The sequence below is a fragment of the Lemur catta genome, chromosome 3, assembly GCF_020740605.2.
Source record: "Lemur catta isolate mLemCat1 chromosome 3, mLemCat1.pri, whole genome shotgun sequence".
NCBI classification, from domain to species: domain Eukaryota; kingdom Metazoa; phylum Chordata; class Mammalia; order Primates; family Lemuridae; genus Lemur; species Lemur catta.
In genome coordinates, this window is record NC_059130.1 from 75,395,062 (window position 1) to 75,421,923 (window position 26,862).

At 38.5% G+C, this 26,862-nt stretch overlaps 1 protein-coding gene across 1 annotated transcript in view; it reads right to left on the bottom strand.

Moving 5' to 3' along the window:
• SGIP1 (SH3GL interacting endocytic adaptor 1) overlaps nt 1-26,862 on the bottom strand; it is a 189,455-nt gene that overhangs the window by 95,159 nt on the left and 67,434 nt on the right. Inside the window, exons 2-4 of the mRNA XM_045547815.1 lie at nt 16,450-16,513; nt 6,914-6,938; nt 574-630 (exon numbers count right to left, since the gene is read on the bottom strand). Coding sequence (XP_045403771.1) covers nt 574-630; nt 6,914-6,938; nt 16,450-16,513 — 146 coding nt within the window. The remainder of the gene's footprint in view (nt 1-573; nt 631-6,913; nt 6,939-16,449; nt 16,514-26,862) is intronic.

The window sequence follows — 26,862 nt, forward strand, 5'->3', positions numbered from 1 at the left end:
TAGTAAGTTGGCAGGGTGATGTGTTTTGGAGTGTTGGGGTAGGAAGCATGGAGAATTTAGCCTTTCCAAGCCATGGTTTTCTCTAAAATGCAGATAATGTGTTATTTACCTTTTAAGAATTTAATAGCATTTAATGCTATGAATGACAAATAGGGAGTATTCAATAAATGGTAGTATCATTTATTATAAAAATTCTCATTATTACCAAATAGGCAAAAGCTTTAACATCAAGCTTAACTTTTATGAAAGGGGGGCTTGGGCCAGAAGAGTCACGTAAAGGATAAGAGCAAAAGCATTTTGTAGGGACCATGAATTTGACCACTTACTATGCAACAGAAATGACCTTCGATGTGAATATGTTCTACATGTTCTATGTGATTAGAAATCCAACAGTGATCCTGGGTCTGACAGACTCTACTGCTCTTCATCTCTCTACCATCCTAAATGTGCCAGGGATTTCCTAATAAGATGGAGAGTGTTTCGCTTATTTCTATGCACTATTATAAGAATGCTTCGACTCATTTTTAAGTTGTGAAATACTTAATAGGGAAAAACAATCTTCTGGATACTCACATATCTTTCCCAATCAATTTCTGCATAAAATCCATTTGGTGCCCCATTGCTTTTCTTCTGTAACAAATTTGAAAATAAATTTAGAAGGGAAACATTTGAACGGAAAAAAAAAGGAACAAAGAACACTTAACTCTATTTGCATTTAGCAAGAGCTGTCAAAATCCAGCCCTGGAAAGACACATCAGAGCAGCCTAAGAAGAAGCCAGATCAGAATTACTGAATGGTAAACTTAGCTGCTGTGACACAGCACAAAAGGGCCTGCATAATTATTTCACAAAAGACTGTAGGATACCAAGGGAGATTAACACTAGGTGTTCAAATTTTACTCAATTACTGAAGAATTAGCAGCACCTACATTATAATTTAATCGTCTATACCTTCAGGGGATATAACCACACACATATATATTAAGTGGAAGCATTTCGATTTCTATGCTGTTCTTATATACAATTAGTTCCAACATATCCAGAATACTCTTTCAAGTCGTTAACTAACTTTTAGCATTTCTAACACTAAATCAGTTTTTTTCTAATCAACCCCTTGATAAAATATAAAGAAAGTCAGTTCCAAATTAGTTAATTCAGCTCCTAGTTATTAAAAAAATCATATTTTTTTCAAATGGCTTTTCTTATGAAATTATTAAAATAGAATTTGAGAATTACTGGTGGGTTTCTGTCATCCATGTGATCTATGTCTTCATGAGCACACATCCTTGCAAGTTGACTGGATATCAACATTACTTTCTTTTGACTATTTTAAAGTTTTATTTTTACACCCAGTACAACCATGACATACAGCCACAAGCATTGAGCAAGGATGTGGCATCACGAAATAGAAATTGCTAAGATTCACTGCTTTTTGGGCGCAAAGGACAAAAACACAAATCAGGCTGGTAATGGAGGGTCGATCCAATGACATTCTTGTATTTAGCACATTGAGCAATGGTAAGTCACTGAGCGATAGCAGATCGCAGAACAACACATCAAATGGTGATGTATGAGGTTTGAGGACAGGATCTCTAATTTTGCAATCACAAATAAAGGCTTTGAACTACAGTGTAAACAGCTAGCATCCAATCTGACAAATAGGTGGAGAAGTAAGCTTTTCATGTACGCATATAGAATCACTAGATAACCCAGAATAACCATCATCATGGATTGACACTGAATGTTGACTGGGCATTCTAATAACTAGCAGTGATTTAGCAAGGGCAAACAGTGCACAAGGAGTAATGTGTTCAGACCCTCTCCCTTCCTATACACTACCACTGCACCAGAATTTACAAATACGAGAACTCTGCCATGCCACATAGTCCAACCAGCACCCAGGAAAATGAGGCCTGTGCCCACCTTCCCTTTTGCCCTGTTCCCAACAAAGATTATTTGTCCTCAGACTATGCCATTTTAATTGCCTTCACTGAATTAGTGCTTCAGTGGTATTCTTTCTACTTTGGAAAAGGTCTTTTTAAAAACCTGACACATCAACTCTACACATGTACACTTTACGAGGCTACTGCTGAGAACATGGTCCATTAAACAATGTATCATTTAATAAAAATTCTTCTCTCACCTAGGAATGGACATGGTTCCTATTTTCTTTTTATCATAATTTGCTTTCTCTGTTAATTCCTACTTTACCAATCTGTTTGTATACTTCTTCGCAAAATGCTCCAACTCCTTCTTAGAAAGCATATGTAATAAACAAGTTTAACATAGAAATTTAATTTATAATAATAAGAAATCAGACAGACTAAGTTGATTCTAGAGAAATAAACTCATGAATTTTGTGATCTAGGATGGTTATCTAAAAGCCAGAGATTAGGTAAATTACATGACAATCTCATCTCTATAATTAAAGCCCTTCAAAACCAAGATTGTTTATATGTTCAGCTGAATGAATTATATATATACATATGTATATATTTTTTCCTTCCTGACAACATATATCTAACATTGTAGATAAATAAGCTCCTGAATTTTGAGATTGGGGCTGAGTGAAAATTTCCCAGTTTCCATGAAAACCAAGGGAAGATTGAGATAAAGGGAAAGCAAAACCTATAAAATAAATTTTCTTTTAAAATAGGAACATTTTAAAAACAAATACTAGAAACAAACAACAAATAACAGTACATTCTTTTTGGAAGATATTCAACACACACACACACACACACACACACACACACACACACATGTACACATGCCTGCCTTTCTTGGAGGAATTTGGATTCATTCACACCAGTGGATTCTTACAAATAGCTTTGGTTTCACAAGTGAAAATTATCAAGTTAAAGCTAAGCCAGAGCCTGGATAGGATCCTTCTGGCAAAACCTCAAGAAAAAACAATTCTCATGCTTTAACCGGTGAGCAAGGTGCAGCTCACAGAAGTGGTGACAGTGAAGATAATGACTCTATTGATTTGCAAATGGGAAACTTTGAAGAAGCATCAAGGAAGAATGTAAGTAGGGAAACACCACTTAAAAACTAGGCTTGATAGTAAAAGTAATATAAGTTATTCACCAACGTATAAACCGTGATTTTTCTTTTGGAATTGGAGTAATACATATTCTTTCACTTCTTCCTTTTCTGTATTTTCTAAAATTCTACACTTAACATAAGTAACTTTTATAAATTGAATATGATTGTTACTTAAAGAAAATTGAGCCTCACAGTGATGTTAATCTTGTCTTAATAGGTATTTTACTTCGCTTAGGCTTATCTGTTCTCCGATAACATGTTGGGCTAAATAAATAAATGTAGTAACAATTACGTTCAATTACACATTTCATCAAATTCTCAATTTCCATTGTGAATGCTCCTGTTTTCCAAGGTCAGCTCACAGCCATGTAGTGATCCTTGGGTGAGATGTGTTAAAGATACACAATGTACTGCCTAAGTATTTTTCTCCACTGACGTAGACCTGACTCATTTTGTAAACAATCCTATAGAAGAACAGCACTGTCCAATAGAATTGCCTGTGAAGATGGTGATGTTCTATCTGTGTGGTGTCCAGTATGGTAGAGCTTGAAATGTGGCGAGTGAGACTGAGGTACTGAATTTTAACTAAATAGCCACCAGTGGTACCATGTCGTACAACACAGCTATAGTTATTGCATAGTCTGAGCTGGATCAGCATCTCTGACTTGATATCCTTTAGTCGAGTACACTGGTTCCCACAGACCAAGTTCCTGCCAAATTCCAGGTATTATTGAGATAGTGCTTATCCTAATAAATGACTACTCAATTTGCATGGTGTTGTTTACATTATAGCCAGAGCTTTCTTTATAGATAGCAGATTCTTTTTAAAATCTGAATCCTTCTTTTGTCTAAGACAAGGAAACACCCATCTTTTATGCCTGCTCACTCTTTAAAAGTATGTTTGGACATCAATACGTAAAATCTATATGGTTGATCTAAAAATTGGCCTCAGGTACTCAAGAAGTAATTTGGAAACACCTAAGAGTCTCCATAAATGGAGTACGTAAAAGGCACTGTGTTTTCCAGATTTTAAATAGGGATTTTACTCACTGTTTCTACAACCCCTTGGAAATTTTAAACTAAAATCTGTTTCCTTACCGAAACTTTTTTTCCTCCTTCACGCGCACACTCTGCTTTGCTATTGTAGGGTGGTTCATGTGGGCTGGGCTGCTGGAATTGATTGTGTTCATGTAGAAAAAAGTTGTTAAAGGATCTGTTTGTTCTTCAAGACACATATAAAGAATCACATGGAGTCAGCAAACATACGATAGAAGAAACCATTTCTAGGCCAAATTGTACGGCCTACCAATCGTGGCAGGGCTCCTTGAGCAAGAGTGGACTTTGGGGCCCATAATGAGGCTCTATTCAGCAGGCCAGCTTGGCTAGCCCAGGAAAAAAAGGGAGAAGGAGGTAGGTACATCCCAGGCACTAGGGACTCTGTGGATCTACTCCTCATTCAGTCAGCACTTAATTTACAAGTAGAGAACAGACACAACGACACACAAGAAGAGACTGAATTCAAACGGTTGCATTTCTAATCTAAGTATGAAAAGTTTAGCTCCACCATATTTTCCCCTGCATCAATGTCTTCCTGGGCGTCACCACTATATACAGCACACACAGCTGACAGCTCCAAATCTGTGCCCTTCCCTGCACACCTGTTCAGGATCAGCTGAAAAGGTCTCTTCACCGCGAGGACTAGGCCCTTGATGCCCTGGTCAATGTGTGGGGGGAAACTGGAACTGCTTAGGAAAAAGTTAGTGTACCCTGCACAAATTAGAGTTTGTGTCTGGGTTAGAATGCATTGTCACACACAGCTACTTGAGCTCTCGGACACCATGAGAGATGGTTCTGCCAGGGACGGGGACATTCAAGCCAGTGGGGAGAAAGGCAAGCCCATCTTCACATGCAGCCCTGCCGTGAAGCCTCTAGAGACTAAACCCCAAAAGCATCATCACCAGAGATGGGCTTTGTTGGATTTTTGAGAAACTGAAATGAAATAAGCACCAGTACATTAAAGCTTTTGTGTAGCCCCTGTGTTTACCAAGTAGCTAATAAGCATGAGGTAGGTGCACCAACACCTGTATGTAGTGTGTGGGACCACATTAATGAAACCATATATTTCCACTAGCTGCTGGCTAATAATTTCCAATTACCTGTGAAGTTGTACACCTTGTTCCTGAGAAAATGCATTTATTTTGAATACAGCCTTTTCTGGAACAGGTCTGTGTTATTTCCTGAGAAATTGCAATGAAATAATTCCTCTTTCCTGAAAATCATAACCAGTGATATTTATGGCATTTCTAATTAACTGCTAATAAATAACTTTACGTGACTTGGAATGGTGGAGATGAAGGAGGACTTGGGTAACTTGGGCATGCAGCCCTGACCTGGGGTGGATGAGTCCTCAGAATGACTGCTGGGTTCATTAATGCAGCACATACTCATAGTCGCCAGCTAGATGCCAGCTGCTGTACCAGGTACCCTGGTGCACGTTATACCAGCGATTTCTGGTGCTGCCCAGAAGGGCGGAGAACTGTGAGGAGGTAGCAACGGGACCTCAGAGACAATGAGTGGAGGTTTGGAGGAAAAAAAAAAAAGGGCAAGACTGAGAGTGGCAGAGGGAGAGAAGCAAGAAATAGCAAGCCAGTTTGGGAGCAGCAAGGATAGAAGCAGAGTAGCTAACATAGCCTGGCAAAGTTCAGAATGGAGGGGACGAGAGGACCCAGGGAGGGGACCAAGCCAGAAGCAAAGAAAAGACACGGAAGCCGAGAGTACCTGAGACAGAGTTAACGAGAGGGCTCTGAGCCAGAAGCAAGAGGTGAGGAGAAGCTGAGTCTTCTGGGTCTTTTTTTTCCCCTGCTGAATAGAGCCTTGATTATAGTGTTACCCAATGTCTGATCAATTTCAGTCTATTTTCTTAACATTTCACGGTGAGAACCACATGAACGCAAAAAGCACCCCAAAACTAAAAACCTTGAGTCAAGTGTGGGAGAAAAACTCTTGCTATCACTGCAATTAACACACCAATTTAGGTATAATATTATAAAGGGTGATTTTAAAACTATTTTTAACCACCAGGTTTATTTTTGTTCCCACTCCAGCCCAATGAGCCTAATGTGAGTCCATTTTTTTTTTCAGTAACAGCTGTTCTTTTGAACCTTCTGAATAGGAATCTGATTTAGATTTGAAGGAAGTCATTTTAGAAGTTGATGCAGACTCCCAGAAGTGCAACTCACATAAATCTAAGCCTGTGCACCACAGACTCCTTTCAAAAGCAAGAATTCTGGTGGCCAGCAAGGACTCAGAGTTACGGTTAAATCTAAACCCAGTGGACACATTTTCCTCCTCCAGATTGTAAATTCAGCCATAAGTGGTTTTAAGACCATTCTTTAGTTTTGAATTTAATATAGAAAATGTATCTGCAGCACAACCACTACAGGGGAAAAGTTTCTTTCAATTTTATTGGATCTCAGCTCCATTATGACTTTGTGGCCTCTGTTGGCAAAATACATTCTCACACAATGAGCTTCTACATCATTAAGTTGGAAATGAAATAACAGTTGATGGTAGCAGCCTCTGCATGAACTGTCTGGCTCCTGACCCACCATCTTGAAGGCTAGTTTGCTTGCCTACGCTGGGGCAGGGTTTTAGGTGAATGAAGTAAGTCTAACTTGACCAAGACCACATTTATGTCCCATGCAATTACTATAGAAAATTACAACAGTGAGAGGTCTGAAAAAGTCATTCAAGCTATTTTTTCCCTACAGAAAAAAAACAAAAACAAAAAAACAGGGCTATAAGAAATTTAGACATAGCATATAATGAAGTGCAAACTCACTAAAAATGGTCATTTAAATACTTACAATTCCATCTCTATCTGGTGAACCTCTGTAACAAAAAGAAATTGATAGCGATTATGAAGATGAATCATTCTTGCCACACAGACTAAAGTACAAAAATAATTAACCACAACCCTTGCCTCCTACGTATTCCCACCCCAGTAAACCTGGTTAATGAAAACTAAATCGAAACAAACTGCTTGAGTGACATTTGAATGTGGGGTATGTGTATGTGTGTAGGGGGAGGATATTCTCATTAAAAGCTAAAGTCCGAAAGACACAGGTTGGTGGGGCTGGGGCGTGCCTTGGTCTGCTTTTGAGAGGAGAGTTCATTAAGGAGTTCGTCCCGGTCTAACCGGCACCATTTACCACTGTCACAAGGCATGTAAATCAACTTGCTCCCTCTTTTCTTTCTTAAAAAAATTATTATTATTTTAATTTATTTATTTATTTATTTTTATTTCAGCTCATCATGGGGGTACAAAAGCTCAGGTTATATACATTGTCCATGTCCTGACCATCCCCCTGAGTCAGAGCCTCAAGTGTGTCCATTCTCCAGACAGTGCGCCTAGCACTCACCATGTAGTCATACCTCCATCCCCTCCCTCCACCCCCCACCTCCCCGAGTCAGCACCTTCAAGCATGACCATTCCTCAGATGGTATGCAACACACTCATCATGTAGGCATACACCCATCCACCCCCCACCCCCCGTCTCAGTCTGATATCCAATTGGTATCCTTCCCCGATGTGCATTTAGGTGATGATCAGGGAAACCAATTTTCTGGTGAGTACATGTGATGCTTGTTTTTCCATTCTTTGGATATTTCACTTAATATAATGGGTTCCAACTCTCTCCAGGAGAACCAAAGAGATGTCATATCACCGTTACTTCTTATAGCTGAGTAATACTCCATGGTATACATATACCACAGTTTACTAATCCATTTGTGGATTGATGGGCATTTGGGTTGTTTCCACATCTTTGCAATTGTGAATTGTGCTGCTATAAACATTCGGGTACAGGTGTCTTTGTTATAGAATGACTTTTGTTCCTTTGGGTAGATGCCCAATAATGGGATTGCTGGATTGAATGGTAGGTCTACTTGAATCTGTTTAAGGTATCTCCATAATGCTTTCCACAAGGGTTGCACTAGTTTGCAGTCCCACCAGCAGTGTACGAGTGTTCCTGTCTCTCTGCATCCACGCTAACATGTGTTGTTTTGGGATTTTTTGATAAAGGCCATTCTCACCGGAGTTAAGTGGTATCTCATTGTGGTTTTGATTTGCATTTCCCTGATGATTAGGGATGTTGAGCATTTTTTCATATGTTTGTTAGCCATTCTTATATCTTCTTTTGAAAAATTTCTATTCATGTCGTTTGCCCACTTTTTGATAGGGTTGTTTGATTTTTTCTTGCTGATTTTCCTGAGTTCTAAATAGATTCTTGTTATCAGTCCTTTATCTGATGTGTAATATGTGAAAATTTTTTCCCATTCTGTAGGCTGTCTATTTTCATGACTGTTTCTTTGGCTGTGCAGAAGCTTTTTAATTTAATCAGGTCCCATTTGTTTATTTTTGTTGTTGCTGTGATTGCCTTAGGGGTTTTCTTCATAAATTCTTTGCCTAGACCAATGTCTGTAAGAGTCTTTCCTACATTTTCTTCTAGAATTCTAATTGTTTCCCATTTAAGGTTTAAATCTGTTATCCACCGTGATTTGATTTTTGTGAGAGGTGAAATCTGTGGGTTCTGTTTTAGTTTTCTACATGTGGCTATCCAGTTTTCCCAGCACCATTTATTGAATAGGGATTCTTGTCCCCAGAGTATGTTTTTGTCTATTTTGTTAAAGATTAGATGGCTATATGAGGATGGTTTTAAATTTGGGTTTTCTGTTCTGTTCCACTGGTCTGTGTCCCTGCACTTGTGCCAATACCAGGCAGTTTTAAGAACCACAGCCTTGTAGTATAGTTTGAAGTCTGGCAAATTAATACCTCTCATTTTGTTTTTATTGCTTAAAATTGCTTTTGCTATACGGGGTCTTCTCTGATTCCATACAAAGTGTATAATTATTTTTTCTAAATCTGTGAAAAATGATGTTGGTAATTTGGAGACACAACTTATCAAAATCTATGGGACACACCTAAAGCAGTCCTGAGAGGAAAATTCATTTCCATAAATGCCTATTTCAAAAAGACAGAAAACTTACAAATAGACAACTTAATGAATAGACTCAAAGAGCTGGAGAAAGAAGAACAGACTGACCCTAAACCCAGCAGAAGGTGAGAAATTATTAAGATCAAATCAGAATTAAATGAAAAGGACAACAAAAATACCATAAGGGAAAATAATAAAACAAAAAGTTGGTTCTTTGAAAAGATAAACAAAATAGACACACCACTGGCTAGACTAACCAAGAGCAGAAAAGAAAAATCTCTAATAACTTCCATCAGGAACATGAAAGGAGAAATCACAACTGACGCCACAGAGATACACGATATCATCTATGAATTCTACAAAAATCTTTATGCACACAAACTGGAAAATGTGGAGGAAATGGACAATTTCTTAGAAGTACACAGCCTTCCCAAGCTCAATCAGGAAGAAATAGAATTCCTGAATAGACCAATATCAAGAACTGAAATTGAAACAGCAATAAAAAAACCTTCCCAAAAAGAAAAGCCCTGGTCCAGATAGGTTCACACACGAATTTTACCACACATACAAAGATGAACTGGTGCCCATCCTACGTAAACTATTCTCCAATATAGAGAAGGATGGAATTCTCCCCAACACATTTTACCAAGCCAATATAACATTGATACCAAAACCAGGAAAGGATGCAACAAAAAAAGAAAACTACAGCCCAATTTCTCTCATGAACATAGATGCAAAAATTCTCAATAAAATCCTAGCAAATCGTATCCAAGTGCATATTAAAAAAATAATTCATCACGACCAAGTAGGCTTCATCCCAGAGACGCAGGGGTGGTTCAACATATGAAAATCTATAAATGTAATTCACCACATAAATAGAAGCAAAAATAAAGACCATATGATCCTCTCAATAGATGCAGAAAAAGCATTTGACAAAATTCAACACCCTTTTATGATAAGAACGCTTAACAAAATAGGCATAAACGGGACCTACCTAAAAATGATACAAGCCATATATGACAAACCCACAGCCAACATCATACTGAATGGGGAAAAATTGAAAGCATTCCCACTCAGAACTGGAACCAGACAAGGCTGCCCACTGTCCCCATTACTTTTCAACATAGTATTGGAAGTCCTTGCGAGAGCTATCAGGCAAGAGAGCAGAATCAAGGGAGTCCAAATAGGGAAAGAAGAGATCAAACTCTCACTCTTCGCTGATGATATGATGTTATATCTGGAAAACCCGAAGGACTCAACCATGAGACTCCTGGAATTGATCAATGAATTCAGTAAAGTCTCAGGATACAAAATCCATACATACAAATCAGAGGCTTTTCATATATGCGAATAACAGTCAAATGGAGAACCAAATTAAGGACTCAATACCCTTCAAAATAGCAACAAAGAAAATAAAATATCTAGGAATATATGTAACTAAAGAAGTAAAGGACCTCTATAGAGAGAACTATGAAACACTGAGGAAGGAAATTGCAAAACACGTAAATAGGTGGAAAATCATACCATGCTCGTGGATTGGAAGAATCAACATCGTTAAAATGTCTATTACTACCCAAAGTAATCTATAGATTCAATGCAATCCTTATTAAATTACCAACAAAAATTTATTCCTTTTTTAAAGAGACAAAGTCTCCCCATGTTGCTCAGGCTGGAGTGCAGTCTCTACTACAGACACAATCATTGTGTCCTACAGCCTTCAACTCCTGGCCTCACTGTGATCCTCCCACCTCAGCCTCCTTAGTGGCTGGGACTACAGGTGAGTGCCACCATGCCTGGCCCTCTTATCCTTTCCCCTGTGAATGGTCCTGAATTGCATCCTATAAGATAAAACACCCATGATATTTTTCAACTTTATTTTGAGAATCTGTATTTCTCTCCACATTTCTATATTTACCTCTTCTTCAGGAGAGCAGGAAATGGGGGACAATATTTTGCTAAGTGGCCTCCTCTGATGACCAGAGTCCAGGGTAGCTGATCCATGGGGCCACTATGCTCTGGTGCTTAGGAGCAAGGGCTTCAGAGTGAGATGAATCTGAGTGTCCGGGTGTCACCACTTAATAGTTCTGTGACCTTGAATATGTTACTTAACCTCTCTAAGTCAGGTTAAATAAGATAGATAAGGTCTAGAAAGAACTTATAATAGTTCCTGACATACACTAAGTATTCAAAAGTATTAGTTGATTATAATTTCTTTTCTCTTCCAAGATATCCCTTCACTAGGAATATAACACTGCTCACTTGCAGCTACATTGGACTTCAGAGCAACGCAGGAGCAGGAAGCTGGACTGGAGGGGCACAGACAGGGGAAACGAGAGAGGAGCCACTGTACCTTTACAGCTTTGTATTGAATTCACTCTCTAAGGAGCCACAAAATGTTACATTAACAAGGGGACTAGAATTATGCTTGGAAAAAGACATGTACTGTTTGGAAGAAAACCTTAATAAGTGCTTGAGGTGTACTGTGAGGTCTTGAGGAGTTTGGTAGGGTTGGAGCTGTTCTTCAGGGGTTAGGACCAGGCAATGAAATCATTATTGCTTCATAGGGTGGGGCCAAGGAGAGGGGAGGGGAGAGAGAAATGCAGAAAGTTGGTGGGAAGCCATCTGGATTCTGAGATGTGATTCCCCTTCCTGACCGATGCCCCCCCAAGATTATCAGAATATTCTACTTGGATTACAATACACTTGACAGAATGCATCATTTTTCATAACTAGTGAATTCTGTGTCCATGCAGATGTGGTGATACAGGGGTGAGAAGCAGAGAGGACCCTGACATTGAAAGACCACGGGAGTTGACATAAATCTTGGGACCTTTGGGCATTGCCTGGACATGGAAATTAACCAGTTCAAAGAAATTTTATTTAAAATAGGGTAGGAAGAATCTCAGCTAACAAAAGTTATAATTCGTTGAACAGATACTGAGTGCTTATAATGAACTAGGTCTTTGGCTAGGACCAGGGGATAAAAATAACAAAGGGCTGGGAGTGGTGGCTCACACCTGTAATCCCAGCACTCTGGGAGGCTGAGGTGGGAGGATTGCTTGAGCTCAGAAGTTCAAGACCAGCCTGAGCAAAAGCAAGACCTCGTCACTACTAAAAATAGAAAAAATTAGCCAGGTTTGGTGGCACATGCCTGTAGTCCCAGCTACTTGGGGGGCTGAGGTAGGAGGATCACTTGAGCCCAGGAGTTTGAGGTTGCTGTGAGCTACAATGACACCACTGCACTCTTCCTGGGGCGACAGAGCAAGACTCTGACTCAAGAAAAACATGAAAAAACAAAATAAAACAAAAAACCCAAACAAGACATACTCATCACAGAGAGAATGAGACAGGCAAATAAATCCAGTGGGTTATCACGGCCATAGTAAGCCCAGGCTGGTAGGAGAGCACAGAAAATAGGTACCAACCCATCAAAGCCAACTCTCCTTTCCATGTGTATATACTGCACAGCATTTCTTACTAGGACTTCAACCCCTGTTAAAGGAGTTGGGTGTCAACTTCTTGGTAGGATATGTTCAGAGGCACTCACTGATCCCTGTGGGAATGACTTTGGTGACGGCAAGAAATAGATGTGGCAAACAGAAGGCTCTGGAGATCGGCCTGGCTGTGGTATTGCCCACTGTTGGTCCAGGTACAAGGGCACATCAGTAGCAGATCTTGAATGGGAGGCGGCTTGACTTCATGCTTATTGCAGCTATCAGGATGGATTTCAAAATTTTTAATCAGAAAAAGTGTAATTGTACATAGCAGCATGGGAGTCCTATTCCCATCCTTTGTCTTATTCATTGATGGAAATGAGACTGATGCTTCCTCGTTTGGAGGCTGCAAGCATGGCAGGTAAGAACACTGGCTGTAGAGCCAGACTATAGGGGTAACCGACGTAGGTCTCCTAGCTGTGGAAGCTTGGGTAAGTTCCTTCACCTCTTTGCGTTTCAGTTTCCTCATCTATAAAATAGCCATGATAATTGTATAAACCCCATAGGGATATTAGAGGATTCAAGGAGCTAAAATAAATGCAGAGCCTGAAACAGGGTCTAGAACATAGTGAATGCTCAATAGAAGTTATCTAGAGTAACAATTATTATATAATCTGACCTAGGAGAGGGGATGGAGAAATTTTGGCAGTCTCAGACACTTGGGCATGTGTTTTAAATTCATTTTTTAACCTCTTCTAATGAAGTTTTGTATATTATTTTTAAAAGATTTTTCGTTTGGCCTCTATTTCAAAAAGTTTCAGTTATCTTTTGCAACTATTGCCTTTTATCTTTACTCTCTTATTTGGATTATAATTCTGCCCATTGATGTTTCTTTTCTTGTAGGTGATAAAAGCATGGGCACTGGATTCTAGACTAGAATACTGGCTCCAAGTCTTATTTTCTGGGCAGCCTTCAGCAAGTTACTTAACCCCTTTGGGCACTGATGTCTCATCTCTAAAGCTGAGGTATTACCACTAACCTTATTGAATTGCTGTGAGGACTAAAAAGGATATCAGTGCAACAAAATATGCTGCACTGGGCCTGCCACTTCGCACAGGCTCTCTCCCTTCCTTTCCCTATCAGCCTCTGTAACGATGATCAAATCAGGAAGCTCTGGTCCTCACCCACTCTCTATCTAGAGATGTTCAAGCAGCTGAAGTTGGCACTGGCGTCTACCCCAGCAGATTGCTTAGCAACCCGGAGTGAGTTGCGGCAGCCCTGAAAACAGTTTGCACCAACAAGGTTTCAATGATCGCAGACTAACATAAGCATTAAGTGAAGCTGAAGGGACAGCAAATTGCCAGGACATTTTCCCAACCCCTTTGAGCCTATGATTCCTTTTCCAAGAATGCTATGTGATCTGATTAGAGAGTGGGGGTTCATGAAAAGCAAAGGCTTATACAAAACATACTAAACAGCTTGTCTTTTGACCAGCACGGATGGTAGAACCCACTTACAGCTAACATGACATCCCATGAGTAATCTGGAGCACTCAAATGATAAGAAGTTAAGGAAAGAGGCTTGGGAGTCTGTAAACAAATGTCTCTTTAGAGTACCTCAGAGAAAGATTGAGCATCTACTCAAAGCTATGAGGAATAACTTGCTTATTTTTGTAACTTTAGAAATGGTGATGGAAAAGCAGTGCTTTGACCATATGTAAATTAGCTCAGCCTGCCCTGGGGAGGTTGTTTAACTTCTTGTCTCTTTTCAAGAGATTTTTTTTTTTTCTTTCAAACTTTCTTTACACATCAGAAATCTGTGCTGCAGGCAGATACTATCTTCAGGGAAAAAAGGATTTAGTTTGTGCTGATGACACTCTCTGAGATGCATTTAATCGTGTCCCACACAATAAATGGCACGTTGTAGGGGTCAGCAGATGTTGCTGACAGACTGACTGGTATAGTATCTGGCCCTTTAGGGAAATTAGATTCCATCTTTTATGTGTACAGGTGTGGAAACTGAGGCCCAATAAAGGAGAGTGTGATTCCCAAAGCCAAGGAGCTCTTGGCAGTGCTAGGACTAGAGCCCAGGTCTTCTGACCCTAGTGAAGGGACCATCACCTATTCTGGTGGTTAATATTCAGAAAATGGCACATTTCTTAAGAAACAATGTAAATTATATAATCCTTAGAAAAAATATTCTTTACTCAATCATTTAGAAAAATTTTCAGGACTGCAGTGAATGTAATTTCCATGAAATAAATATTTACCAAAAGAAAAAGCACAAAGAAAAAATAGAAGAATAAGAGACTTTACATTTGGCATGTAGACAAAAAATAACTTTGTTCTCCCAATCCCTCACACTCTTTGGCTTAAAACCCTTGAGGTTTCATGGTGCCCACTGCCTAAGAAAGTAGCCCGGATATTTATTTTCCTATGTGGTTCTGATCTCCTTCCTAGCCTTGCCTTCCATTATCACCTTGACCTGTTGCCCCAAGATTGGACACATGGCCCCAGGATTGTCAGTAAATGCCTACTGTTCTTTTCACTTCTCTACTTTTGCTTTTGTTTTTCCCTCTGGATGAAATACATGTCCTCATCTTCTTGAAAGCCAAACTCAAGGCTCCTCTCTCCCTGAACCATCACTGATCAACAGTCCAAATATCAGCCTTCTCACCCTCAAATTCCCATGAAATCTACTTTAATGGCACAGATGGAACTCACCACATATTAATTTGTATCAGTAATAATAAGAGTAGCAGGAGCTGCCATTTCCTGAGCACTTACTAAGCACTAGGTACCATACTTGGCATTTCAAATATGTTACCTCATTTAGGTGTATAAAAAGATTTTAATTTGTGTAGCAGATATTTTATTCCATGACTGATAAATTCTTAGAGGACAAAGACATAGAGAAATGCTCAGCACCTTGTGATAAAAATTTATGCATGAAAAAAATGTACAGAATGAAAAGCTAAAGGTGAGAATAAATGTGGCCTTCTTCATTTTTACCTGTGCCCAATTATTGATTTTCCCATTTTCATACTTTCTTTCAGAGATTGTAGCCAAAGGAGGGATAGACTGGGTTCAATTCTGATATACAGCAGACCACACCAGAGTGCATTGACACCTGGGCACAAGCAACGGCAGTCAAGTAGTTGTGCTCTCCTTACACTGGTCTTGGGCTGGAATCCTGAGTTCATGGCCAGTGGACTCCATGTATTTAAATCACCTGCTTGGCTAAAAATGGCACTTGAGATTTTGTGTCAGGTCAAATGCTTCTGATGGAGAATTCAAGATGGTCAAATAAGCAAAGTGAGTGAAATGAAACTGTTGCATCATTGGACATTTTCAAGGGTCTATCTGTGTCTGTGGGCAGTTAATTCTCTTGGATAGGATCATTTAAACATGTAGAAGCAACCCCACAGTTGCCTCTGGCATTGGTTTCTTATTCACAGCAAAATATTCTATTCTTCCTGTGAATTCTGTTGGTTAATTTACAGTTCTGCTTGTACAAAATCTTGGCATCTCAAGTAAGGGCTTTGGGATGTTCTCCAGTCTACATTTCTGTTTCTGGCTAGGTCTAATCTACCTAAACAGGTGTTTTTTTTTTATTGTTGTTTCTTCAGTTCAGATACTAGGGGCAAGCCTAGATGTAGAAACAAAGGCTTTTAGTTTCCCACAAAAATAAGTCATGCTTTCTGCCGCCTGGGACTGCTGGGAAGTGTGGTTATTAGGTTTTTAAAAGAAAACACACAATGAAAAACTGAACACATGAAGAAAAATTTTCACCTTTTTAGCATAAATCTAAGAACTGTTTATACTGAACAGTTACAATTTACCCAGAAATGGGGAGAGCAAAGAAGAGTACACGATATTCAAGAAAATTGTGTGGCAATCTTAAAGTGACAGTGACAACAGCATCTCTTATGCAAATATCTTCTTTGGAGAGGCAAAGCCTTGAAGTACATACGTAGAATCAGTGTCCTTTTCTTTCTTCCGTATTCCAAAGGCCTTCCTTGTACGTTTTTTCAATCCTGTGGGAAAACAGCAAAGGGGTCAAAGAAATCTATCAAAAACATTCAAGTGAACGTTCAGTTAAACTTGAGTATTCAAAAAGCATTGGAAGTTTCTTCAATTGTATGTGCATGTGAGTGTGTATACATGTGCGTATGATTCATTATTGCATTTTCAATAGATATTTATCAAGGACTTGGCACTGTAAGTTCAAGCAACACAAAGATGTATGAATACAGAAGAGATTGCAAGCTTTTCTTAGACTACTGTTATTCATCACCCAAACTGGGGCTCTGCCAAGAAGGCAAATCACAAATTCAGAAGAATAGCCATTTCTAGGTTAGACATACTCTTGAGGCTGGGATAATGCCAAGACACAAATCATATGAAGCATACCAAGAGAACTACACTGACCTGACACATCTTTGTGTCTTGTATTCCCATCTCATCTTTTACTACTTTTTCTAATCTGTGGCTGGACTGGGTTATTAACCATTCTCTGAATATACTTTAACATTTGTACTCCAGTATCTCTTTCTTCCTTGTGTGGTCCTTACCTCTGGTTGGAATGCTTTCCCTGTGTTGTTGACTTTTAGAATTTCAATTCATCCTCTAACACCCAGGCCAAATGTCACCTCCTCTGTGAAGGCCTCTCAATCCTAGTGGTGTAAGACTTTGACTATTCTGTGCTCCCCTCAAAGCATTACTTTTATAAATATTATGATATAGGAAATGGTGCCAATTATTAGTTCCTAAGTCAGTTTCCCTGAGAGTCTGTGAGCCTTTCTAGAACAAAGTCCAGGGCTCACTCATTTTTAAGTACCTTAATCTAGTAGAGGTACGAGATAATATTTGTTGATTTAACATATCTTGCAGGAAGCACTATTCCAGCAGCATTGGGGTAAGAAGGCCCCTTTCTTCCATCCTGACAAACCAAGCCTGGTTTTGATTCTTTCATTCTTATCTTGCCAAGGTTCTGTTTAGGCTCCAGCTCTTACATGTTTCAAAATTACAGAAGTGGCTTGTGTTTCTTATGTTAGTATTATTCAAATATGCTAAATCTCTGTATATTCAAAACCTTACACTTGTTACTGATGGATTGGAAAGTCTTCTTGAGAAATCGGAGCTGGGAAAGTCACTGGTATTTCAGGGTTTGTTTGGCATTACCAGGTGGAACAAAACGAAAAACACTGACAGAATCAGTGAGTTGATGACATGTTCTTCCAAAACATGTGAGTCAGCCCGAACCACTCAGATTATCTGAGTCATTCATTATCTGCCTCTTAGGATACTACTCAAATATAATCTTCAAGTTGTCTTTGCTCAGTCTAATTTTGCATTTTAATAGTCATTCCATTTAAGATGTTTAGGTCTTTAAAATGTCAATGTTTGTTTTTTAAAAAAAATCTCCTCCTGCATAAAACTATTCTCCATTACTCTCAACATGATGAGTTTACAGGAAAACCTGACATTTAAAACTACCCACCTATAATATTTAGAAACACTTTCTCCCTTTTCATTTTTTTTTCTTTTTTTTTGTTCTTAAAACCTTTCTGCCTTTTCACCTCTAATTGCCTTATTCCCTTATAGGGACAAAATGTCATAGTTATATAATGATCATTTTCTTCCTGTAATTTTCCTTGGGTTTCAAGTCTCCTAACTGGCTTCTCTACGTTTCTAATTTAGCTTTGAGTTCACAGTGAATGCCACACTCACCAGTCACTACTGGTTTCTATAGGCCTAATCTTATGTTTTCGAGTGCTTTATTTCCCGTCACTCAACTTATGAGATGAAATAGCATACCTTACCAAAAAAGATCAGAAAATACACACCAATTCCAGTACATCTTGTATTAAAGTAGTAACAAAACAGGCAATAGTAGTTTTCCATAGACCCTGTCCTGTTTTTGAGCACCAAATTTGGACAATAGCCAACATGAACTAGGTTATGAACGTCACAAATTGTCCATTTTCCAGTGAAAAGGGCACTGGATCAGGGTTCAGGAAACATACAGTCCGTTCCCAGCATCATCTCTAATTCTAGTTTAATACAAGTTACATTCTCTTTATGTTTCAATCTCCCAGTCTATCACGCATCAGCCAATAACAAGAGAGGAAAGAATTCGAATATCTTCACAAAATGTTATGTTAGTCTGTAGCTTTAGTTTCACTGAAAGTCATGTTTCTACAACACGGAACACACTCATACATTGAATATAAATAGGAATGCACCAAAGATGTAAAACTCCAGGGGAAAAAAATAACCCTAATCAAATTGTCGAATTAGGAAAAAAACATAAAAAACATCAAAAACATCTTACCCTTGAAAAGTGGAAAGATTGGAGAAGTTTAAGAAAAGTATGAAGAAAATTCTGAAAGATTCAAGCAAAGTTATGAAATTTAGTTATTCATATATTAACAGATCTTCGAGAAGATCCAAGCAGAAACAATCACACCAACTGCATTAAAAGTGATTAAAGAGGTGCGGTCTTGCCTTTTGAGAATTTATAAAAAAATATTGAAAGACACTCTTCAGAACAGAGCAATGATAGTCAAGGATCTTATAGAAATAACAAGTTTAAGACACTATGTTTGATAATCTGATAAGCTTAAAAAATACTATATCTAATGATTTTCCACTTCTAACTCTATAACTCCATGAAGACTTTAAAATCAATTTCTATAGTATAGTTGTTTCTGGGGTGGAGCATAAAGTTTTTGTTAACTATTTTTTTTTTTTTACCAAAAATGGGAGGTCAAAAATTAATTGATTATTTTTGAAAAATGAAGTGACTTTTCTATCAAAACAAAGAAATCTAAAGGGAAAGAATTTTACTGTCTTGATAATCTAGGGCTAGAATGTTTCTCTCCCAAATTGTAGAACTGAGAACACTTTCCTGTGTGGATCCAGAAGGGAATCTGGCCTGTGCCTGTAACCTCTCCACCTAATAGGCTTCCTTTAGCTTCCTTTGGTGTTATGGGAGAAGCTTTTCAAGTTTGGGAATAACAGCAACAAAAAAATTAAACATAGATGGATTTTTACAGCTTATTTCAAGCTAGGCAGTCCTCTATATGTTACAAGATATATAAAGCAACCAATGAATAAATTGACGATAGTGATAGTGCCAAAAATACATAGTAGGAAGAAGTTTTATCTTGGTCATACTACTTAGCTAACATTACTGAAGGCCTAACTATGGAAGATGTGCTAGTTGCTTATGTTGTCTCATTAAACTTCTTACAAACCTTGTGAAAAAGTAGGTGGTGTTTTTGCCTCAAGTAGTGAGCCTGAGAGACTGCCTAAGTTTATTATCATCATCTCCAGGGAGGAAACCAGAGGCTCTTCTTCCTCCACTGCTCCCCCAAATGCTGGGGTTCTTCAGGGCTTTGTCCTAGCTCCTCTATATCCTTTCCTGGGGGCAATTTCATCCATGCCCATGGTTTCATTTATCATATTTATGCAGATAGATCTGACTCTATAGGTGAGGCCTGGAACAATCTCTTGAGCTTCTGAATATATAGGACTTTTCTTACTTGGGCTTCCACAGAAACCCTAGATTCCTTCAAAAGCCTTTAGGCTATACTTATAGTATATACATAATCAAAGCTATAAAGGTATGCCCAGTCATTTAGTTTCAAATTATTCTGTGAATAAAATTCTTCTTGAAATAGTTTTCTATCAATGGAAGAATGGATAAACAAAATGTGGCATATCCATACAATGGAATATTATTCAGCCATAAAAAGGATAAAGTACTGATACATGCTACAACATGAATGAACTTGAAAACAGTATGCTAAGTGAAGGGAGCCAAACACAAAAAGGCACATACTATGTGATTTCATTTACGTGAAATATCCAGAGTAGGCAAATTCATTGATACAGAAAGCAGATTGGAGGTTGACAGGAGCTGGGCGGAGGGGGAATGGGGAGTGGCTGCTTAATGGGTGTAGGGTTTCTTTTTGGGGTGATAAAAAGTTCTTGGACTAGATAGTGGTGATGGTTGCACAACATTGAGAATGTACTAAATGCCATTGAGTTTTACCCTCTAAAATGGCCAAATAGAAAATTTTACTTTCCGTGTGTTTTACCCAATAAAAAAAGAAATGGAATAGTTCAAGCCAGATTATTCTGTGATGGGGGAAAAAATGAGAGGGAGTAGGGAAGAAAAGAAAGAAACAAGGTAGACTGACTTAAAAGTTTGCAACCTATATTACTGTTTTTGTTTTCTTTTGTTGTGGCAAAAGTTGTCAAATATTTAGTAAAGCAATAAGGATCTATACAGTCACAAATCTGTGTTCGTAGTGACCTCAACTATCAAGAAAATTATAATTTCTTGACAATATACAATAGGACATCCAGCTTTTCTCTCTCATGTACCAGATGTTTACAAAAAGCTTTTCATAAACAGACACATTTTTATTATGTTGCTTGCTCCTTTAATCTTTTCTCCTAAGATCACGATGTTACCTTAATCCCACTAGATGGTAAAGGCCATCAAGTTAGCAGCTTCCTTCATGCGGATGTCTTGTTTATTTTCACCTCCTCATAGTATTGCACTGGTTGAACATTCCTTAAAATCATTTGCTCAATGGTATTAAAAGAGAGGCAATATTTCTCAATCCCTTTTTCAAGTTGCAAGTCAGGCCCCCTTGGAAGCTTATGAAACCAATTTTTTAGGGTAAAACTTCCATTTAAAAAATAAAATGGAAGAGAAAAAGGAGGTGTGCATTGCCTATAGAAAGGATAAATACTGTTTCTTGAAACTCTCGGCCTCAGTTGTTTGTGTGGTGTTTGCAAACTAGGTGGTAATGTAAAACATATTTTTGATGATAGGTTACAGGCCAAAAGAAGTGTGAAAGTCTTTTTTTAAAGCTTTAAAAAAATTTGAAACACGTATTACTGTGTTTACTGGTGTTTTTCCCTAAAGCTTCCCAAGACCAATTTAAAATAAAACCCCAAACTACATGATACCTTAGAACTTCCTGGCTTTAACAGTATATAAACCTGCAGGTGAAGAAGGTACAACAGAAAACAATGACCTCTATCCATTTTCGTTTCCGTTGATTACAACTGCGCTACAGGGATTCATTAAGTAAACACTAAATTCTGAATTTGAGCCACCTTTAAATGTTACACTGAAAATAGAATTGTCCAGAGGAAACTTTCAAAAACAAATTTTGGACTCTCTATCATATACTAATTTTAGGTAAAACATTAAAATCTGATACTCAGAAGGACCTATAGTGTTTTGCTTACTTAGTTTTATGTCTTCTATTTTATTTTTTATCACACCTGAAATATTTTTCTCCCTAAAAACAAACACTGGTTCTGGGGGTGGACAGGTTGAGGTGACACTCTCGGAGCTGAGCCCCACACAGGACATACCGAGGCGTTGGCATCCTGGAGGCAGAAGCTGAGGACCAGCCACACAGAAGATGCTGGTGGCCTTAACCAGAGATGCTGTCCTGCCACCCGGAATTGTATGTGGGGAGTGTTGCCAGTAACTTCTCCTTTCTCTCCTTGTCCCAGAGTCCCACCATTCCACTGCTAGCTGGTAAGACAACAATATGGAGAGGCCAAATGTAGAATGGTCACCTCTCTATCAGCATCTTGGCAGCAATTGGCTTATCACCTGAGCTAACTAAAGGGGCTGGGCTAGGAAGAGATGAGGGGCAGGTATAACTGAGAGGAGAGGCCAGGTCCTAAGCCTGGGGGTGGGTGGAGGTCGGGGGTGAGCCCGCAGGTGACAGCATTCTGTGTCTTTGTTGGAGGAGAGAGCCCCTTGGAAGGCACTGCTCTTTGCCTACTTCTCCTCACTCACCACACAATCTTGCTACACATTGCTTTCCCTCACAGCTTTTTATTGTGGTGTTAAAACTGCCCTATAAATTTACTACCTTTAACATTGTCGAGAAGGCACCACTTTTGGAGATCATGTTCCTGGGGTGCACTTGTGCCTCCTGCTCCCCAGCCCTCCCTACACTGTGCTTTTGAGCAGAGCTTGGACAAGGCAAGGAGGACTAGGAACAAAGCCAATTCACTTGGCTTTGGAGCTCTGGATAGGAAGAGGAGCTTTAGGAGGAGAGGGCAGGTTGGCAGTGACAGCTGGTTAGGGTCAGTACACAGAACTCTGTAATAGAGGAATGCAATCCATCTCCTCATGTATCTCCCCCAGAAGCATGCAGATGCTCTCTCCCCAAAGCAGAAGCAGAAATGCAGGGTGGAAGGGAGCAAATTGCATGGCTTTCTTCAGAATCCAAAGATCTGTTTCAAAACCCAATTTGCTTGCAGGCTGCCATTTGCAGCAACATGGATACAGAGTCTAGGAGGTGCTACTTTCCATATAAGAGTCACTTTCTCACAGGTTTAGAGGGACAACCCTAATTTCTCTCTCTGACATCACTAGGAGTGAAGGAAAGGCGGCTCTTGTTTATTGAATACCTCGTATGTGCCAGGCACTGTGCCACACACTTCACACAGACTAACTTTACAACCAGCCCAGAAGGTATTACTAACCCTTTATTTTATGAATTAAGAAACAGACTTGTGAGTAAGTTTCTCTTCCGAAGTCACTAAACAAACAATTAACAAAACCAAGATTTTGAGCCACGTTTGGCTCCAAAGCCAGACAACTTCTCACAGAGTGGGTATGAGGATCCTTGCAGTGTTCAGAGTGATGCCTGGTGCACGGTGGACACATCATCAGTGTTTAATGACTTCTTTAAAAGCCACTAAGGGTTTGTATAATACTTTTAAAAAATGACTTTTCCTGATGTTTGCTATCTACGTTCCTTGATGTTCAGTATTTTGATACTCATTTGTGTATACAGAAGTATTAAAGAAGGAGAAGAGGGAGGTCCAAGCTGCATGGATGGACTGATCCCGAATGCACAGGCGTTAGGCAAGGCAGCAGAGACTCAGGGTAAGGGGTGTGCTCTGTCCTGATTACATTTTAGGTTGAGAATGTGCACAATGGTGAATTGAAAACTCCATTTAGCCCCAAACACATATCATAAATAAAAACTAATAGACATAATTTATTGAGTACTTGTGATGTTTCAGGAACTTCCTTATCTCAGCCCAACACAACCTAATGAAATGGGAGCTGTTATATCGATTATATACCATGGGGCATGGGCAGCAGCTCGTGCCAGGTCCCACAGGTAGTAAATGGCAGACCGCATTTCAAAGCCCCCTCTGCCTGACTTCAGAGTCCAGGAGCCTCAAGACTTTGGAATATCTTTTTATTAGTGATCAAAATTCATTCCCTCTTATTAAAAACAGTAAAAAGCAAAAATGTGTTTTATTTTTTGTATATGGAGAGATATTTTCAGACAAATTAGGCTGCACATTTCTTAAACAAAAAGACTGTATTTTTCATGTTTAAATCTTTGTATCCTGTCCAGTGAATATAAGGAGACCCAATCAATGTTTGCTAAACAGATTATTTCTGCAATAAATGTACATTTTCAGCTTGAGTCTTCATTAACTTGGAGGGTTACTCAAAGGTGAATGACATGTAATGGAATTACTTATTTTCTGCAGGAACCCAGGCCAAATATTTAGTCTCAGTAATAAAAAACAGGCAAATTTAATTTCCTTGGGCACAAAGCCGCATATTGACGGCAACTCTAGACTGACAATATCTATTCATTATCATGGTCACTGTATTTCGGTCAGAAAAGATTAAGGTGCTTTGTGCATAAGCTTTTCCTCTAGGTTTTAAATATAGGTACTGCAATCCAATTCAGATCCTTTGTCATAAGACCTTCTTACAGAAAGATGTAAGAGCAGTTAAGATGGAGGCCAGTTCCTCCCATGATTTTTTATATGATTTCCAGAGCCTAGACTGGAAATAGGAGATGCCTAGGATATAGGAGATTTAATAAAGGCAAGTGCCAGGAAATAGGAAAAGTCAAGTTCAGTGTTTAGCAGTACTGGGCACATGGTAGTCACTTTGTAAATGTTTATTGGCTGCTCTACATATTTGCAATTCTACCCAAAATGAATTGTTCAAAGTTGGTGGGCATGCGCAGTTTTGGTCTTCGGAATACCTTAATTTTTATGTAATTCAAAGGAAATATAAGTGATCTTTGTACTTAGTAAGCAGAAAACCTCTTTACAAGACGGTACCCCATCATTCTGAGCTGAGCCTGTGGGGGGAAGTCTTAATGACACACTCCATTAGCAGTGAATTGCAAAGGGCCTCACACAAATGGCACCTTGAAGTTCAGATATGATATGTGGAAATTTACGCAGGAACATTAAAATGGAGATTTCTAAAGGCAGTTAAGAACTTCAAGGGGCTAAAATTAATGACTTCTCTTTTTTAAAAAAAGAAATATTAGACCTTTTGGTGACATAGGAGAAAATGTTAAAGAAGATGGTCATGAAATACGGTTTGCCACAAAATGCTTGGTGTTTGCTGTGCCAATATTAATGTATGATGGAGCTGAGTGAATTAAGAAAGAATTTTAAGCAGGTAAATAACTTCTGTTAAGCTGTAATTACAGTAGCAAGATCCATGGGAAGCATACAGAGTTGTAAAGAAAGTATGAGCTTTGAGCTATGAAAGACTTGGGTTCAAATCTCATCTTTACTACCTCCTGGGGTAAGTTGCTTAACCTCTCTGAATCTTAGTTTTCTCAGCTATCATAAAAGATTTTGTCAGATTTAAATGAGTGCAACAACCCTGTAAAAAACCTGAAATATATCGTGTATCGCTTATGCAGATTTCTCTTGCTTTCCTTGGAATTTTGATAGTTATAAAACAACTAGAAATCAGATCTTTTAACTGAGTATGTAAGAGCAACTATTAATAAATGCCTGATCTCAGCACTTACAGAAGCCTTGCAGCTCTATTCCTTTAGAAATAAAAATACAACATCAAAATTTGAAAATAATCAAATTTTCAAAATCTCAACCTTTCCTTGATTACAGCAGTTAAGATAAACCAAACTTAGTCTCAAGAAATGTATTTGACTAACACCTATCATAAAAGATAAGAGGGAATTAAAAGAAAGAAACTAACTGCAGCAGAAAAATACAGCACTGATGAAGCCTTGATTGTGCAAGTACAAACTTTAATCAATTGATCGGTCTTCCCAGTGTGATCTGAAAGTAAGCCAGTGCTACCTCTACTTGGGTTAGAGGCAGTATAGAGTTTGGAGTTTTCTGCTCCCAGCCTAGTGGGGAGACACACAGGCTCTGTCTGGAAAATAACACTTCACACACTAGTGAAATTAATTTGACTTGTTCCATTAGAACCTTGATCTGTAAAATCACTTCTCTTTTATTCTATCTGTTCCTTCATTCCCCTCTCCACATTCATTGATTCTCTTCACCCTCCTCCAGCCCCCATCCCTCCCCAGTCTGACACTGACATGTAGGGACAGCACTGAAGTTAATGGTGCTGCTCAGATAGACTTTGATTTTCAGGCATAAGCAGAAAAATCCAATTGAATTGTAATTCACCAAATTTTATTTTCAAGAACTCCATTTTCAAGGAGAAAATAAATCCAAAAGAAAGCACAATGGATAATGACAGAAATGCTTTCATATGCCCTTTCCTTTTTTTATTATATTATTTCATCCAGGGAGGAAGGATTAAGTCCTTTGATAAAATCTATAAATTTTCCCTACATTTACTATTTAATGCTTTGAGCTAAATTTTTCTAAGGTCAATTAAAAAAGAAAGTTGCAACATATCCTCCATGGAATTCCTTTGGTTTAATTCTAACCTGCTACATGGAGGCAGAGAGGTAGACAAAGTGGAAGGAGATGTACATGGTACCACCCATTCCACACACCACAGGCTATTAGCCAACTTTATTTAGCAAGGATCCATGAAGTCTACTTCCAAAAAGGAATGGAAATGGTTTAAAAAGTTAAAAATATATAAAATCGATTTCTTTTTTAAAAGATCAGCTATGAGATAAACATACATAGAAATAAAAGATTTAAAAGAGAACTAAATATACAATTTAGCTCTAAGTTTTTTTGAGAGGCCTTAAAGGCCTTCAGGATATTTGCAGATTGGTCCTGTCTGCAAGATATATAATAATAATGATCATCCATCTATTTATCCATGTGACCTCCATCCATCTATCCTTTGATTATAAATTACAGTAAGTAAGAAAGTTCACTGTCATGAAATTCTTCCTGTTGGATAACATAAAGCCATCAAGTTACAATGAAAACCTGCTCTCCTTAGTCTTTTCTCAAGTCAACTCTCTTGGAAAGTTAACTCTTGGTAGGCTTGCAGATTTATTAAGATTTATTAAGCTACCATCTCAGCATCTTTTCAGACTAAATGGTCATATCATTTTTCTCATTCTTTACTTACAGATATTCTATTCCAAACATT